The sequence below is a fragment of the Epargyreus clarus genome, unplaced genomic scaffold (genome assembly GCF_041222505.1).
Source record: "Epargyreus clarus isolate Ecla_fem2 unplaced genomic scaffold, WU_Ecla_fem_2.2 ptg000035l, whole genome shotgun sequence".
Classification (NCBI taxonomy): Eukaryota; Metazoa; Arthropoda; class Insecta; order Lepidoptera; family Hesperiidae; genus Epargyreus; species Epargyreus clarus.
The window spans coordinates 7,326,518-7,346,002 of NW_027332240.1; the positions used below are offsets into that span (position 1 = coordinate 7,326,518).

Below are 19,485 nucleotides of genomic sequence, written 5' to 3' on the forward strand. Positions count from 1 at the left end.
ATTTGGTAGCTAATTTAGCAAAATACTTCCCAGCTTAGAATTTTTTTAACACAATATTTAAATGTTCCAGGTTCAGATACTAGGATAATATTACCATAGAGGAGTTCATTCTTCCAATTCCAAAGAGATTCTTATCATTATGCATCTGTCTCGCTCTAAAGTTAGGCTTGAAAGTGCGAGTGAGACGCAAATACAGAATACAGCGAGACACAAAATATTACGCGAATTCATCGCTTATCGTGCTCCTTTGTATGGTAGTATAACTTTTTAAAATAAAGTAAACTGAAAATTACTAGGTTGATGCTGATATTCTATAACTTTTGAAATTGTTATTATACCAATACAAAAGTCTATTATAGGTACTAATTGTTTGTACTATACTTAAATTGTGTATGAAGTTGTAATAAGGTACAACTTTTTAATTTAAACGTTTAATTTTGCAGGAAATTTTATCGCATCATCATATTTGGCGGATACGAAAAAAGTTTATCAGGTGTTTCCAACAATATATTAAAAGCATTTACATCTGTGATAACAATTAACAGAAAAACAGTGCGCTTCATAATCCTTCTTCACATATGTAATTGAAGGCGTGAATATTACAATTTAAAAAGTTAGAATTTTATTGTTTTCAAGCTGTTTTTTTTACATTATAAAGTTTTTCAAGTAGGTACGTTTCTATATTGTCTGATGTCAATTCTGGGGTATCTAAGATTACCCGAAGATGTACCTATAACTTTTTACGTGCATCATAGATAAGTGAAGATTACTCACTCCTAACAAGAAAATGTACCCAGTTTCGAGATTTGAAATAGTTGCGTAAAAAAGTTTTGCTACGTCTCCGTGCTAAAATTTTCCTAAAATAACACTATATAATGTATTTATAGTAGTGGTTTTGCACAATAACTCTTGGAAATATTTATAAAGTGGTTATTTAGCCATTCCCATGATGTAAATAGCGATGAAACCTGAAAACGTTAATAATAAAAAAGTTTTGCCACGTCTCCGTGCCAAAATGTCCCTAAAATATTTGAATTAATTATTTATTTATTATGTAAATTACGCAGTATTAGCTATTTATTTGTAAATTTTCTCTAAAAATGTTTTAATTTGTCAAGAATTCAAAAAAAAGAACTTACTAATAAGCCGTTTGTGGCTTCATTCAATTTCAAGGCGGCGAAGTATCTTTACTAATCTATGACGTGCATACTTAAGCATTAAGTACACACATATTAGTGTTTTAAAAAGTTATAAGTTATTTACATAGGTTATTTACTAGTGTTTCAATAAAAAATCCTCATGGATTAAATACAGCTTTATTCTAACATATCTCAATTATTTGATTAATAATTTTGTATTATTGTTTTTCCTAATTACATTTCCATTAGGAAAAACACGAAAATAATAAGGTACGATGTCTGATGTTCGAATTTCTATTTAATTTCCATAATATAGGTAAATAATATACGTTTAACCAATGTTATCTAGTTTTCCTTTTTACTTTAAATAAAAACCAGAATTGTATCAGTAAACACAGACGAAATAGATTGTCAGATGGATAAAAATACCTAAAATGGAGTTCAAGGTCAGCTAGACCCAAATTACAATTAGGGCTAGACTTGGACAGTTTTGTATCAAAGGTAACCCAAAATAGATAGGCTAAGTTAGTCTCAAGTTTAGCCGTGACCTCAAGTTTATTTTCCTTTAGTGTTTAATTTGTTGCTAATTTGTGATTTTAAGCCCCTTTTTAGGGTTAGTGTAAATAGGAGTAAGTTACACGTGATAAGTTATCTTAATTAAGTAATCTAATAAGATTTTCGGCTAAATACTATTTCGTCTAACAATTTGTTTGTTTAACTAACTTATAATTATGTCCTAGCAAGACAAAATATTTGGTACACAAATGAAATACAGGGTGTTTAAATAAAACGTCAAATATAATGGTATGCATTTATTGAATCTCATAATACGAGTAGAATAAGTAAGTCTCGATGAAGTGTGTGATTCATAGATCATAACAATAACAATAATCAACGCAGCAACCTGTAGCAACTTGGCCTCCAGGCCTCCGAAATCGAGGACCCGTTGCTAAGGGCTGCTAAGAGAGGTAACATACGAGGGGTAGTAAGCGACAAGCGACGGCCCGCGTTGACAACAGTCGCCGGCTCTTGTTGGTGATCGTCGATAGTTTGCGAATGTTGGCGACAGGCTGCGAACATCGGCGACGATTGTTGACAATCATTAAGAGCGCTAGCGACAGTCTCCAACCGAAGAGTCATCGATTGTCGTTGAAGAGCGCGGGCAACAACAAAACACGACCGTCGTTTTATGAGGGCGTTTTGTCATCTGTCGACATAAACAAATATTTGAACAAAGACTTTGCTCACACATTTGAACACTTATTTGTTTAAAATTTTTAACCTGTCACTCATGTCATGGTCACTTAGCAACTGGACTTTGCGTAGCAGGCTCCGCACATATTTGAAAATCCGACACCAAATGGCAAAGTGTACATTTTTGATGCAAGCTTTGAACAAATACTCAAATACTCGTGCTTCACTGTGTTCAAACATGTGTTCAAATGTTTGTGCTATATCTGGCACGGGCCTAGTATCAACTAACAGCAGTCGGCGACTGTCGACGACGGTCGCTTGCGCCACCTTACTGTCGCTCGCGAGTTACTTCCATAAGATAACAGTAAATAAAATTTGCAAGTATAACAGCGCTTAGATTAGAATCAGTGAGTGAAAAATTCCTTAGAGCTAGAAATAAATTACATCATAACAAAACATTTTGTAAATCAATAGATTTCAATAAAGATCGCTACAAGATACAGGTTATTGAATAAAATTAAAAGTACCTACAAGAAATATGTAACTATAATGTTTTCTAATCTACGTGACGTACAAGATTACTTAATAATCTTGATTTGAAAGATGTGTATTTGATTTTGCAATTCAAATTTAGTACGAAAATTAGATTTAATTACATTAAAATATATTATTTATAAGGCAAAAAGCAATAAAACGCTTACAAAATTAATATAGGTAGGTACAACTTAATACATATATTCTACTTAAAAATATCATATAAGAAGGTGTAATAAAAATATTGTTTTACGCGTAAATATAATGAAAATTTCAAGTAAATATAACAATATTTTATCACAGGAAAGGTAGAGGTAAGTATTTATAATAAACCAGAAAAGTTTTAACGCGAAAACTGCTATTATGTTATTTCTAGTTAAAATATATTTTAAAACGTTACTATAATGTTTATCACGACGTTAGTATAACGCTTTAATTTGTTACTGTTATTTTTCCCTACGGCGTTATTTTGTTATGCAACACGTTAATATATTACTGTTATTTTTCACTAATATATTTAAACTTGTTTGTACGACGTGATTTACAAAACTAATACAATTAATAAGAAATTAAAAATGGTTACATTTGGATTCATACAACGATAGACAATTACAAAGTAAATGATATATTTAAAGGCGCAAAATTATACAACATTCAAGTAAATATCAACATTAGTTACATCTATAATGAAACAAACTTTACAACGAATATTTTACGTTAAATGAAGGCACAATACTTAATTTAAGCAATAGTAAGTATGATATTGCTTGTTCAAAAAATATTTAAATACGGCTTTGTACTAAAGAGGTGTAGTTTACGGTAATATCGGATTAAACTATATTTAATTATAAGTGTATATTGTATAAGTAGAACCAACTTTCTCTAAATTTCAAATTAAATATAGGTACTTCCGTTAAATTAAACCACTTTAAACATATCGTGCATTTTCATTTCATAAGCATTTCAAAAGTACTGAATATTATGTATCTGTGCAATGCAAAAATAATGTGGTCAAGATAGAGAAGAAATATTTGAGCGATATTAAAATGTAAGTACAATTCGAGGTATGTATGTAAATATTATAGGGTTTTTCGTCACTATCATCCAGTGATTATCCGCTTGTTCTCTAGAAAAATCATTATTCAAATAGTTTACTAAGGACCTACATATTTATGTCTACAGGATAAATCTATATTCATTCAACTTCAATGAGTAAAGTAAGTAGTACGTACAGAGAAATGATTATGAATTGCCTGCTATTCCTTGCTCTTTAAGGAAGTAGTAACTTATTTACAAGCGGGTCTTGCGAAGTAAAATCTTGGCTGACGACTGATAAAATTAAAGAGATAAGACTGATCGAGACGGTTTTTCATTGGTTTTATCTGGAAGCTCAAAGAAACTGAAGCGTGAGCATGCTTAGAAGGAAACCCCGGCCTCGTTTACTCAGATATCCTCAAATGGCGACCATGTTTAGGCAAAAACGCAATCAGCAGAGGCTTATATCCCACAATGGCCCTCAAAAGCTAGATGAATGTAGAGACTTGCGAAAGATCAAAGTGTATGGGTGTGTGTGTATATCTGTATATACATACAGACATACATATACATTGTATCTGTATCATGTGACAAGAATGTAGTAATATGACAATATGTACCAAACGTGTTGGAAATTAATTAAGCGGAGACTGGAAGACAGTGTGAACTGATCCTAAATGTTAAAATGGATTCTATTATCTAGTTAAATAACCTTAAAACTACAAGTTAAAATACCTAAATGTAATCACAAAGCGATTGCACCATGCTCTTTTCTTCTTGAATTAAAATTAATTAACATTATTAATAAATGTGATTGAGTTTATCGAAATAATACTATTTATTGGACATTATTAAGAGTAAAGTAGTTAAGACTAGGTATTGATATGATATATGACAATGGTGAGTTTCAGTTTTCATACAATTTTGTTACATTTTCAACCATGTTTAAATTCAAAATTAATTAGCAAAATAAAATATATTTTTTGTATGTTCCAACGCTATATATTATAACAGTTATAATCTGTTGTAACTTTATAACGGCTATAAACAACAAAACTATTTATTTTGAAGCAGTGACCGATATTAAAATATTATTTATTTTAAATTTTATGCCACTAGAGGTGCTCTCTCTGTATGTCATTCATATGTACCTATTACAAGGAAATATATTATACACGCCTAGATTAAAGCAAACGAGATAAAATGCGCAAAACGGTAGATATATTAATAAACATATATTTTTACTTTCATAGTTTGAATATCAAGGCGTTTATAATATCTTTCTTGTAAGATTACTTTACTTTAACAATCAGACCTGTTTAATTAAACTTTAATATTAACACAACATCAAATAACACCGATTGAAGGCAAAAATCACATGTTATATTTATATATTATGTTATATTAATAATTAATGTGCGTTTTATTCCTATGCGAGATACGAGACAACCCTACAAATCTAAAAATAATGATTAGACTATAAAACTTATGCATTTCATAATTATTATTATATTATGTGTGTGATTAGAAGTCCTGAACCAAGTAACCAAATAGACGTCTAAAATTATTAAAAGCACTAAAATAATGCAACCGATTCTAAGAGAACATGTGTGCATAGGCACGTTCAGGGTAAGTAAATACTACAATATGCCATATAGGTTGCCGAGATTTCGTATGAATAATACACAATATTCATAATAATACACAAAAAAAACTAATTATTTTGTGGTAGAAGGAAGAGCGTACCTCTCCCTTGACAACAAACACTTTGGTTTGGCCACATATATAAACACTACATAATCATATGCGATTAGTGCGCTTGGCCAAACTTACAAATGTGCTATCCACTTCTATTTGGTTACTTGTCCAATGCTTACATTTATCTTCTTTCTATTGGTGGTGAAAATAAACAAATACTAAATTCAGGAATTATTATTCATGTGTTAATTCAACCCAATTTGATTGATATATAATATCTACATAAATTTATTATCTATAAAGAAGATTCTTACGAGAATTAACGTCGTATTTGGCACTTCGGTCTTTGTTTATCTCACTATTCGTTCTTGTGTAAAGCGTTGATGTATTTGAGACACACTTTTATTAAAGTGGGTGATTTTACAAGATCTACAAACAAAATAAATACTTTTCTACCTGATAAGTACTAATAAGAACCTATTCTATTCAGCAAAGGTCTCTATTTTCGGGCAAAGTAAAATAAATAACCAATAGATATTAATCGAAAGTGTATAAAAAACAATGGAAAAGCAAAACAAAACTTAATTTAATAAACTACTTCCAGTATTGAATAAGGTATTGTCAAGAAGAATATTTGAGCTTAATTTTCTCTCAATTTATGTCGCAATAGACATATTATTGGCTCCAATATTGGATCAAACATTTACGCCAAGTATCTACTCTTTTACCGAGATAGACGTGGATTCACTACTGCTATTGGCTCAAAATAGTAACTCCAATAAAGATCAAGTGAAAGTGACTTTGGAAAAAAAAATACAGATAATGTTTATCTGTCGATAGTAGACATCTATGAATTATGTCATTAATCACATCTTCAATTCTAAATTAATTTCTTTTGTTAGCTCTCTTACTGGTAAGCATTATCTAGACCAGTGTTTCTCAAAGTGGACAATATAGCGCCCTTGTTGTGAGTCATAAAGCCCTTCAGGGGTCGGTGAAGTGTCCAAAGAAAATCGATGGGCTTTGAGGCGTATTAGAGACGATGTTTGATTTGTGTTTTACTAAAAATAATTAAGCCTCCTACCTCCTTGATAGGACCTTTTTGGCGACTTATTTCAGAGACAAATTATTACGATAGGATATTTGCAAGGTACCTACTACAATATAATTGTTACTAGAAATATGCGATATACGAAATAAGTTTGAGAACCTCTGATCTAGACTCTTCAATCACTCTTGACGTTTTATATAACATTAGGACTTAGGCTATAATCTGTGGTAATGTGCGTTTGCTTTCTAACTTAATGTTTTTACCGATATTAATCGAAAATCAATCAATCTTTGTATAGTACAAAGTTATTCTTTACTACCTAAGAAAATATTAAAATAAAGTGTTCGTTGATGTTAGTTTTGAAAAATTGATTCTATGACATTGTTGGCAACTGTTTGGCCGACAGAGAATACTTAGCTTTGCCAAAAACAAAGGTCCAATTTACCACCCTAGTATGGTAAAAATTTAAATCAATTAATTACCTTACATTATTTTCAGTAAAGTCAATATTACTGATATTGCTCATGGTCATTGTATTTTAATATCGATTCAATATATTGTCTATTTATAAATTCTGTTCAATACAGATTGTATAAATTATAATACTTATTACGTATAGTGTTGTGCTATCCGGTAATATGATAAGATCGATACTTTTTATATTGATTATATCGCTGTCAGTGGTGTAGTTGCCAACAATGTTTTAATTTCATACATCCATTTTTATTTTATGATGAAGACTTTTTTAATGTAAGAGATACTTTCACTTTAATTTATTGCTATACAACTTTTATTAATTTTAAAAATTTAAACGTGACTAAGATTATTCTACTAATTACTAAATTCAAATTTACTAATTAGTTTAAAACTTTATTTTTAATAAAATATTATTTAACGTACTATTGGTCTTTGCTAAAATTTTATTTAAATTCTATAAGTAATTAATGTTTATTATGAGATGACTAGAAACATGCAAAACTCGAAATATGAAAATGAGCAATTTTCAATTTTTAAATTCAATTATTTCTAAGAAAAATTGTGTATCTTACAAAGAAAACTACCTCTTAATAGAAGTAAGAACTTACACGATCTCCTAAAGAACTGTTCAAATACTGTTAAAACGCGTTATCTGCAGCGATTGATTATAAAATAGTAATTTCATTGTTATTAACCATTTAATTTAAATATTTATTACGTCAAACCATAACCAACAACTATTTTGCCGCATAATAGCAGTACAGTGCCGCTATATTCTGATTTGAAATGGTAGGACAGTTCCACTTTTTGAGGTATTTCATCTCAATTGACAAGATTAGCAACACACTTATCATATCTACATAAAGGATTTCTATTCTATATACAAGTAGTTGATTACAGAAGTCAATAGGCACCACATAACATCAATCAGGCGAATAACAGACCATACACTGTGATGGCGTACCACATTAGACTCAAAACCATATCTCTTCACACAATGTTCATGCAGGTAAATTAATTTGGAACTAGATCTTAAGTTTTAATGAATATTAACACGGCAGTTTTCTGAATGCATTTAATAAGACAAAATAACGTGTAAATTACTTAACTCACTATTATGCTCGAGATTCGCGTTAATTTGAACAGCTCCTTAGCAACATTACCCAAAATTACTCCTAAAAATTGAAAATATTTTACACTACAAATAAAAATCCTTAGTTAAATTTGTAAGATACACGTGAAACCGCGGTATACCTACACTATTTAATTAATAAATCACTTTACATCTGTACAATTATTTGTCATTTAGAAATTACACTTTACCATTTCGTACGACGTCAACGATTTGTCCGATCTTTATAAATACGTTATTTTTTAACGGTTTCCTATAATCTAAAACAGGACTAGAGTAACTCGAGGTATATAGGCATTATATTTTTGTTTTATCTGTCAGATCAATATAATTTGATTATCTGTGCAAATTATGTGACATATAAACATTAATTTTTAATCTGGTAATTCTCAATTCTGTCAGAGTTGTTGTCTTGTGTAATTTAAGATTTTGGCGGGAATAATATTTTATTCTGTTTACTGTTACCAATATGACGAGAAGTAGAACTTTTTTATTTAGTAAATATCAGTTTTGAAGTTTGTCTTGATAAATATGTATAATACACCTGTTGTCAACAAATAAATAATACCGTAAGTAAGTACGTATTAAATTAATAATTTTTGTTCACAACCTTGATGTGTAAATTATATTTTTTTTTTACAAATTATTGTTTATCTGACAGATAAAACAAATTACATTATCTGTGTTGCATATCTAATTTACCGCCTCATCACAATAATTAAATGGCTAAAATCACAAAGTCATTGACTAAAGAACTACTTTCAATTCCTTTATTAGAACTATGTCGATAAATATGTGTCGATTTAATTTTTAACATCTATATTAAGTATTGATTTGGTGTTATTTAAAGAGGATTATTAAGGCATAAATAGGCAAGATTTTCTAAAATGTAACTTGAATTTTTAACTTTTTTAATTTAACATTAATTGAAAAATTATTTTTATTTTTTCAATTGATTCGATTGAATAATAATGACAATTGCATAGTCCACGTAAAACTGCTAGTTCGCTCTGAATATACAAATGAATCGCGTCGCCATAGCAAATTGTATGACTACACCTACTCGCAACAACTTCAGAGCGGACTAGCAGTTTGGCGCGGACTATAACTCATTACATCAAAATCTTATTTAAGTCTAAGTAAGATTATAATAAAGCAGATGAATAATATGTAGTATGTATATTTTGATTCTAATATATAAAATTCTCGTGTCACAATGTTAGTTACCGAACTCCTCTGAAACGGTTTTACCGATTTTCACCAAATTTTATATGCATATTCAGTAGGTCTGAGAATCGGCTACTATCTATTTTTCATACCCCTAAGTGATAAGGGTTATTCATCCTTAACATTTTTTATTTATATGGCAACAACGTTTGCCGGGTCAGCTAGTTGAAAATAAATATGTACTTTACTTGAGTTAAAAATTAAATCGACGACATTGAATCACTATACGCTACATTCAACAAACTGTCTGTAAATTTGGAAAGTATGCGAATATGTTACATGCAACAGTTAAGTGATTCAGAATAACACGAAATACCTCAACAAGGCGCTTTTAAAGGCTTATACAATTCGATTATTTTATTCATAATTATTTTGCCATCCGTACATAATTTCTTCTTAGTCTTTAGCTTTGTTTAAAATTATGTAATTCAAAAAATAATGTCGATCATCACGCAAGATCAAATTGATGAGCTTAAAGGTTCGTTTATATCTTACAAACATTAAACGTGTCAGACACGTGTCGTAGCAGACAAAATAATATTCATATACAGTGTGCATGTTACCGCCTACGCGACAACTTTACGATAGAAATACGTTTATACATATTATGTAGATAAATATTATTTTGTCTGCTACGGTACGTGCCTGACACGCCCAATGTCTGGAGATATAGATTAAACTTAATTCGCTCCTATTAAGATGTACATTCGTGCGTTTACAGTCCTAAGATATAATTGAAGTATGGCAGATAATGAAAGGACCAAAAAAATCCTATTCCTTTCCCCTATTCCTTTTTGCATTAAGAAATAACAACACATTAAATATTAGATGTTAGTATAAGTAATACATTTATCCACGAATATTTTGGTCAACTAGACAATAAACATTAATAGTCCGCGATGTCGGTATTTTTATCCGATTATTACATTATTTTAAACAAAGCTTTACCAGAGTGACTTTAACACATAACAATTGATTGAAAATACTCAATTTCTTACACTTCCATTTTCATTGTCCTTTTCTGAACCATTGTTTTTATTGTTACCAATCTTAATAAAATTTTGACCAAATATTATTATTTTGATTGTCCCTCGATTAGAATAGAAATTGACAGACATATAAGTTGCTTTCGGATTTCACATCATCCTATCAATATTAATGATTCACTTTTTTTCACTTCGCCAATTGTACACTGACTTTAGTCCATCACAATTTGTTAAAATGTCCGATTCTTATAATTTAATTCATTATATAATTATCACATACTTGTATTGATGTGCATAGAAAAGTCCACTCATTGGCAGTAAATTATTTATATGGGATATGGAAGAAATTGTACTACGGTAATTTATTTTCCTTTGTCCTGTCTACTATTTCATATGTTTATGAACTTTGTTACCTGAAAATAAAAACGTTATTATAAACATAGTAAGTATTTTAATATTATTCTAATACTTTTAATAATTTTATATTAAAAACTATTCGTTATTGTTATACGTCCATTATTAATAATCAACCTATCTAACGTTTTGCCTACCAAAGTAATATTTGACAATTTCTTCTGTTGTCAAATAGAAATTGTAGGATTGGATTGCATTGGAGGATTGAGGATTTAAATGACAAAATACAATTTATTTGACGATGTAATTGTCTATAAAATATTGGAATTGATCTTATTATTACGCCAATACAATGGTCAATAAGAATTTGTTTTGTCATGTCTGTATCTTGAAGACTCACGCTTTCAAAAAGAGCATAATATTTAAGTGACAAAATACAATTTATTTGACGATGTAATTTTCTATAAAATATTGGAATTGATCTTATTATTCCGCCAATACAATGCACAATAAAATTTTGTTTTGTCATGGCTATATCTTGAAGACTCACGCTTTCAAAAAGACAATAATTAAATAGCTTATGGATATAAAGTACTAGAATTTTCAATTACTTGAAGCAATGAGGCGGTATTAAGCTCAACGCTCAGAGCTAAAGAAGATTCAGGAGAGATGTAGGATTTCTATAATAAAATGTAGTATCAGTAGTAGTTATAAAGCTTGTAGAATCTTTTATGGTTCGACTTCGGAGGCACCACTACCACTCCTATTTTTGCCTAATAACAGTAGTGTTAAGCGCTGCTGTGTTCAGCTTTAAAGGGTGGGGTAAGGAAGCCATATTTATCCGAAGCGTTCTAAATTATTCCTCAGGGATAACGTATTCCTATTTGTCGTCAACTTCAGATTAGATTTTAATGTTATTGTATTGATTACATGCGTATTAGAAATTAATTATCACTTGCAAAACGGTGAAGGAAAACATCGTGAGGAAACCTGCATACCTGAGAGATTTATAAAAAAAAAATCTCAAAGGTATGTGAAGTCTACCAATTCGCACTTGGCCAGCGCGGTGGACTATGGCCTAATCCTTCTCATTATGAGAGGAGACCCGTACCCAGCAGTGGGACAATAATGGGTTGAAAATGAAAAAAAAATGATTACAAATATCCAATTGTGGCAGTGAACTGCAAGATAAAAAACGTGAAAATTAAAATGGTGTCGCGTTAGTCGACGTTATCTTCTTTGGTCGGTAGCTTAAAAATACGAAAGAAAAAGCATCTAATACCTCACCAAGAGTTAAACTCTTCGTCCTTCCACGTATCTCAGTCAAGATTTCCACCGTTCCGCAACCCGGCCTTAGTCTCAGGCGGCACCTGCTTCCTGAAGCAGTCGTCTAGGAAGCCCGACATCGTGCGGTAGACATGCTTCTTCACACCCTCCAGGCTGTGACCCTCATCAGGGTAGATCTAGGAGAAGAAATTTGAAATGAAATTATTTTGTAAGTTACTCGTATCTATTATGAGACTACTTTTAAGACGTAGATTTAATCCCAGAGCTGAAAATTACCAGTATCAATGAGACAAAGTCTGGGCCCGATTTTCCTGATATAAAATAATGCGGCATTAGAAGAGGTACGCTTGTCTAGAAAATCTTACCTACTTTGCCCGATATGACACTTGACTTGACTTTGGACGTGTCCAAAAAACAGCCCTGTAGGAATTTGTATTTCAATGCTGTTATTGCACGACTCATGATGCGAAGCATCAGAGAGTGCTTTACGATCGAAAAATTTTTTTCGCTTCATTTTGGCGGCTATTTTTATTATTATAGCCTTGATAGTTCACGGAATCAAGATATTTTGCATACTATTGTCGAGATAATTTAATGGAGATTAATTCCATACTTTTTAAAAATTGATTTACTGCAATAGAATTGGAAAAAAACACCAAAATAGGTCAAAAAATTTTCCTGTCCGTCATGTGTGAAACCTGAAAACACTGTAACTTGTGAAAAAATTAATCATTTGAGTTATTTTTTTTTTAATTCTAATCGACGATTGTAGGTCACTGAATGCGAATGATTAATTAATTCAGTGTCGTTTAATTGCAATTAATAAAAAACGAAAACTACAAGATTATGTACATTTATTCCACCAGGGGCGCTTGTGCAGTACCTTCTTCCTACTACAGCTGTTTTTTCGGCAATTAATTTTGAACGACTTAAGTTTTTTTTTTTTTATATTTCATAATTAAATGAGCATTATGAGTCGTGCACTTTTGGATTTTCCAAATTTTAGATAATATACAAAGGTTTGCACGAGTCAGAGGAACTTAAATATACCTAAGTAGACTCACTTAGGCGCACTCTTCCGCGGTCCCGACGATATTTTCCCGCGTCCGGGCCCATCTCGGGCTGGAGCTACTCCATCCCGTCATCTTTGAGGTGCGTGCGGGAATATAATCGACTACTACACCAACCCACCTGCTGCCGGAACATGCTGCCCTGGTCCGCGAGCGCCTTGGCGAGCGCCATGGTCTGCTGCACGTGCACGGTGTCGTCGGCGGCGCCGTGCACCAGCAGCAGCATCTTGTCGTGTAGTGCTGCGGCTTGTTGGTCACCAACCCACCTGCTGCCGGAACATGCTGCCCTGGTCCGCGAGCGCCTTGGCGAGCGCCATGGTCTGCTGCACGTGCACGGTGTCGTCGGCGGCGCCGTGCACCAGCAGCAGCATCTTGTCGTGTAGTGCTGCGGCTTGTTGGTCACCAACCCACCTGCTGCCGGAACATGCTGCCCTGGTCCGCGAGCGCCTTGGCGAGCGCCATGGTCTGCTGCACGTGCACGGTGTCGTCGGCGGCGCCGTGCACCAGCAGCAGCATCTTGTCGTGTAGTGCTGCGGCTTGTTGGTCACCAACCCACCTGCTGCCGGAACATGCTGCTCTGGTCCGCGAGCGCCTTGGCGAGCGCCATGGTCTGCTGCACGTGCACGGTGTCGTCGGCGGCGCCGTGCACCAGCAGCAGCATCTTGTCGTGTAGTGCTGCGGCTTGTTGGTCACCAACCCACCTGCTGCCGGAACATGCTGCCCTGGTCCGCGAGCGCCTTGGCGAGCGCCATGGTCTGCTGCACGTGCACGGTGTCGTCGGCGGCGCCGTGCACCAGCAGCAGCATCTTGTCGTGTAGTGCTGCGGCTTGTTGGTCACCAACCCACCTGCTGCCGGAACATGCTGCCCTGGTCCGCGAGCGCCTTGGCGAGCGCCATGGTCTGCTGCACGTGCACGGTGTCGTCGGCGGCGCCGTGCACCAGCAGCAGCATCTTGTCGTGTAGTGCTGCGGCTTGTTGGTCACCAACCCACCTGCTGCCGGAACATGCTGCCCTGGTCCGCGAGCGCCTTGGCGAGCGCCATGGTCTGCTGCACGTGCACGGTGTCGTCGGCGGCGCCGTGCACCAGCAGCAGCATCTTGTCGTGTAGTGCTGCGGCTTGTTGGTCACCAACCCACCTGCTGCCGGAACATGCTGCCCTGGTCCGCGAGCGCCTTGGCGAGCGCCATGGTCTGCTGCACGTGCACGGTGTCGTCGGCGGCGCCGTGCACCAGCAGCAGCATCTTGTCGTGTAGTGCTGCGGCTTGTTGGTCACCAACCCACCTGCTGCCGGAACATGCTGCCCTGGTCCGCGAGCGCCTTGGCGAGCGCCATGGTCTGCTGCACGTGCACGGTGTCGTCGGCGGCGCCGTGCACCAGCAGCAGCATCTTGTCGTGTAGTGCTGCGGCTTGTTGGTCACCAACCCACCTGCTGCCGGAACATGCTGCCCTGGTCCGCGAGCGCCTTGGCGAGCGCCATGGTCTGCTGCACGAGCACGGTGTCGTCGGCGGCGCCGTGCACCAGCAGCAGCATCTTGTCGTGTAGTGCTGCGGCTTGTTGGTCACCAACCCACCTGCTGCCGGAACATGCTGCCCTGGTCCGCGAGCGCCTTGGCGAGCGCCATGGTCTGCTGCACGTGCACGGTGTCGTCGGCGGCGCCGTGCACCAGCAGCAGCATCTTGTCGTGTAGTGCTGCGGCTTGTTGGTCACCAACCCACCTGCTGCCGGAACATGCTGCCCTGGTCCGCGAGCGCCTTGGCGAGCGCCATGGTCTGCTGCACGTGCACGGTGTCGTCGGCGGCGCCGTGCACCAGCAGCAGCATCTTGTCGTGTAGTGCTGCGGCTTGTTGGTCACCAACCCACCTGCTGCCGGAACATGCTGCCCTGGTCCGCGAGCGCCTTGGCGAGCGCCATGGTCTGCTGCACGTGCACGGTGTCGTCGGCGGCGCCGTGCACCAGCAGCAGCATCTTGTCGTGTAGTGCTGCGGCTTGTTGGTCACCAACCCACCTGCTGCCGGAACATGCTGCCCTGGTCCGCGAGCGCCTTGGCGAGCGCCATGGTCTGCTGCACGTGCACGGTGTCGTCGGCGGCGCCGTGCACCAGCAGCAGCATCTTGTCGTGTAGTGCTGCGGCTTGTTGGTCACCAACCCACCTGCTGCCGGAACATGCTGCCCTGGTCCGCGAGCGCCTTGGCGAGCGCCATGGTCTGCTGCACGTGCACGGTGTCGTCGGCGGCGCCGTGCACCAGCAGCAGCATCTTGTCGTGTAGTGCTGCGGCTTGTTGGTCACCAACCCACCTGCTGCCGGAACATGCTGCCCTGGTCCGCGAGCGCCTTGGCGAGCGCCATGGTCTGCTGCACGTGCACGGTGTCGTCGGCGGCGCCGTGCACCAGCAGCAGCATCTTGTCGTGTAGTGCTGCGGCTTGTTGGTCACCAACCCACCTGCTGCCGGAACATGCTGCCCTGGTCCGCGAGCGCCTTGGCGAGCGCCATGGTCTGCTGCACGTGCACGGTGTCGTCGGCGGCGCCGTGCACCAGCAGCAGCATCTTGTCGTGTAGTGCTGCGGCTTGTTGGTCACCAACCCACCTGCTGCCGGAACATGCTGCCCTGGTCCGCGAGCGCCTTGGCGAGCGCCATGGTCTGCTGCACGTGCACGGTGTCGTCGGCGGCGTCGTGCACCAGCAGCAGCATCTTGTCGTGTAGTGCTGCGGCTTGTTGGTCACCAACCCACCTGCTGCCGGAACATGCTGCCCTGGTCCGCGAGCGCCTTGGCGAGCGCCATGGTCTGCTGCACGTGCACGGTGTCGTCGGCGGCGCCGTGCACCAGCAGCAGCATCTTGTCGTGTAGTGCTGCGGCTTGTTGGTCACCAACCCACCTGCTGCCGGAACATGCTGCCCTGGTCCGCGAGCGCCTTGGCGAGCGCCATGGTCTGCTGCACGTGCACGGTGTCGTCGGCGGCGCCGTGCACCAGCAGCAGCATCTTGTCGTGTAGTGCTGCGGCTTGTTGGTCACCAACCCACCTGCTGCCGGAACATGCTGCCCTGGTCCGCGAGCGCCTTGGCGAGCGCCATGGTCTGCTGCACGTGCACGGTGTCGTCGGCGGCGCCGTGCACCAGCAGCAGCATCTTGTCGTGTAGTGCTGCGGCTTGTTGGTCACCAACCCACCTGCTGCCGGAACATGCTGCCCTGGTCCGCGAGCGCCTTGGCGAGCGCCATGGTCTGCTGCACGTGCACGGTGTCGTCGGCGGCGCCGTGCACCAGCAGCAGCATCTTGTCGTGTAGTGCTGCGGCTTGTTGGTCACCAACCCACCTGCTGCCGGAACATGCTGCCCTGGTCCGCGAGCGCCTTGGCGAGCGCCATGGTCTGCTGCACGTGCACGGTGTCGTCGGCGGCGCCGTGCACCAGCAGCAGCATCTTGTCGTGTAGTGCTGCGGCTTGTTGGTCACCAACCCACCTGCTGCCGGAACATGCTGCCCTGGTCCGCGAGCGCCTTGGCGAGCGCCATGGTCTGCTGCACGTGCACGGTGTCGTCGGCGGCGCCGTGCACCAGCAGCAGCATCTTGTCGTGTAGTGCTGCGGCTTGTTGGTCACCAACCCACCTTCTGCCGGAACATGCTGCCCTGGTCCGCGAGCGCCTTGGCGAGCGCCATGGTCTGCTGCACGTGCACGGTGTCGTCGGCGGCGCCGTGCACCAGCAGCAGCATCTTGTCGTGTAGTGCTGCGGCTTGTTGGTCACCAACCCACCTGCTGCCGGAACATGCTGCCCTGGTCCGCGAGCGCCTTGGCGAGCGCCATGGTCTGCTGCACGTGCACGGTGTCGTCGGCGGCGCCGTGCACCAGCAGCAGCATCTTGTCGTGTAGTGCTGCGGCTTGTTGGTCACCAACCCACCTGCTGCCGGAACATGCTGCCCTGGTCCGCGAGCGCCTTGGCGAGCGCCATGGTCTGCTGCACGTGCACGGTGTCGTCGGCGGCGCCGTGCACCAGCAGCAGCATCTTGTCGTGTAGTGCTGCGGCTTGTTGGTCACCAACCCACCTGCTGCCGGAACATGCTGCCCTGGTCCGCGAGCGCCTTGGCGAGCGCCATGGTCTGCTGCACGTGCACGGTGTCGTCGGCGGCGCCGTGCACCAGCAGCAGCATCTTGTCGTGTAGTGCTGCGGCTTGTTGGTCACCAACCCACCTGCTGCCGGAACATGCTGCCCTGGTCCGCGAGCGCCTTGGCGAGCGCCATGGTCTGCTGCACGTGCACGGTGTCGTCGGCGGCGCCGTGCACCAGCAGCAGCATCTTGTCGTGTAGTGCTGCGGCTTGTTGGTCACCAACCCACCTGCTGCCGGAACATGCTGCCCTGGTCCGCGAGCGCCTTGGCGAGCGCCATGGTCTGCTGCACGTGCACGGTGTCGTCGGCGGCGCCGTGCACCAGCAGCAGCATCTTGTCGTGTAGTGCTGCGGCTTGTTGGTCACCAACCCACCTGCTGCCGGAACATGCTGCCCTGGTCCGCGAGCGCCTTGGCGAGCGCCATGGTCTGCTGCACGTGCACGGTGTCGTCGGCGGCGCCGTGCACCAGCAGCAGCATCTTGTCGTGTAGTGCTGCGGCTTGTTGGTCACCAACCCACCTGCTGCCGGAACATGCTGCCCTGGTCCGCGAGCGCCTTGGCGAGCGCCATGGTCTGCTGCACGTGCACGGTGTCGTCGGCGGCGCCGTGCACCAGCAGCAGCATCTTGTCGTGTAGTGCTGCGGCTTGTTGGTCACCAACCCACCTGCTGCCGGAACATGCTGCCCTGGTCCGCGAGCGCCTTGGCGAGCGCCATGGTCTGCTGCACGTGCACGGTGTCGTCGGCGGCGCCGTGCACCAGCAGCAGCATCTTGTCGTGCAGCGCCGCGGCCTGCTTGGTCACGTCCGCGTCTGCGTACCCGCGGTAGTTGTTCGTCGCGTTCGGATAGCCCATGTAACGCTCCGTGTACGCTGATGCTGTTGATAACGTCGCATGTTTATTTATACTCGAGTATTGAAGGTACAATGAATCCAGATATTCTTTCAAAGTTTTTACTTGTCTATGGTTAATCCTAATGTGAAGCTACGATTATAAAAACTTCATTCACCTTCGGTTAATAATGCCAACAAGATGCATATTCCCATTCTTGGAATTCTTGATCGAAGTCATTAACATAGCTACGTAATTAAGAAATCGTAACTTTATAAAAAGTTTTTTCTTAACCCAGTTGCTCTAACTTTTTATGGAAACTTTCAAATGTAAATAAGATGGGGTGATATGTATATATGCATGACGCAATTATGGATAGGTACAAAAAAAAACTCTAAATAAACCAAGCCAAAGTACCATAACACCGCCATCGCATTCATGATACAATCATATTTTTCAATAAAACTCGATTGCTTTATTTGGGTAGGGCTATCCGAAATACCATAGAAATATTCAATAAAACTCTGATAAAATCAATCCAAAGTAACATAGAAATATTCAATAAAACTCTGATAAAATCAATCCAAAGTAACATAAAAATGTTCAATAAAACTCCGATTAAATCAATCCAAAGAACCATAGAAAGTATATGAATCCTTACCATAGTACCGCCAGCGCACGATGGGCGCGAGCGCGATGCCGCAGTGGAACACGTTGAGCGGGCTGGCCAGCGCCAGCGCCGCCAGGAAGCCGCCGTGCGCGCGCCCCCACACCGCCACGCGCCGCGCGTCGATGAAGTGTAAAGACTCACGGAGGTACCTGCGGGTTAGAGGTTTTTGTTTAGAAGTGTAGGGACTCGCGGAGGTACCTGCGAGTGAGGTGTTAGAGGTTTTTGTTTAGCTGGTGAGTTACAGAAATGTGTCGGGGATTCTTGCAGGTACCTGGTAAGTTATGAAAATGCGTCGGGGATTCTTAAAAAATATATCAGGGATTCTGGTAGATACCTGGTCAATTTTAGAGATGTTTCAGGGATTCTCATAAGTACCTTGTTGATTACGACATATATCAGGTGTTCCTAAAAGTACTTAGTAAAGTACGAAAATATTTTAGAGATTCTGGCAGGTACCTAGTAAATTGTGAAAATGTATTGGGTATTCTTAAGTTTGAACATAGTTAAAAGTCTCCTAGTCGGTCCCAAGTCGGCGATGAAGAGTATGATGGGCAGCGAGGCCACGTCCTGCAGCGCCCCTGGCGTCCACTGCAGCTAATACCGCCCCCGCACCAGCTGCCACTGAACCCCAGCCCAGTGACCACTGCTCTGTTACCAGCTGGGTGCCGAGTCTACCGTCACTACCCAGGATATTGTTATATCGTA

At 40.5% G+C, this 19,485-nt stretch overlaps 1 protein-coding gene across 1 annotated transcript in view; it reads right to left on the reverse strand.

Annotated features, from left to right (window-relative positions):
- Positions 1–10,797: 10,797 nt before the first annotated feature.
- The window catches only part of Dpp10 (Dipeptidyl peptidase 10), a 139,943-nt gene continuing 131,255 nt past the window's right edge, over positions 10,798–19,485 (reverse strand). The window contains exons 15-18 of the mRNA XM_073092276.1: positions 18,772–18,929; positions 17,946–18,157; positions 12,115–12,290; positions 10,798–10,886 (exon numbers count right to left, since the gene is read on the reverse strand). Coding sequence (XP_072948377.1) covers positions 12,147–12,290; positions 17,946–18,157; positions 18,772–18,929 — 514 coding nt within the window. The 3' untranslated portion in view covers positions 10,798–10,886; positions 12,115–12,146. The remainder of the gene's footprint in view (positions 10,887–12,114; positions 12,291–17,945; positions 18,158–18,771; positions 18,930–19,485) is intronic.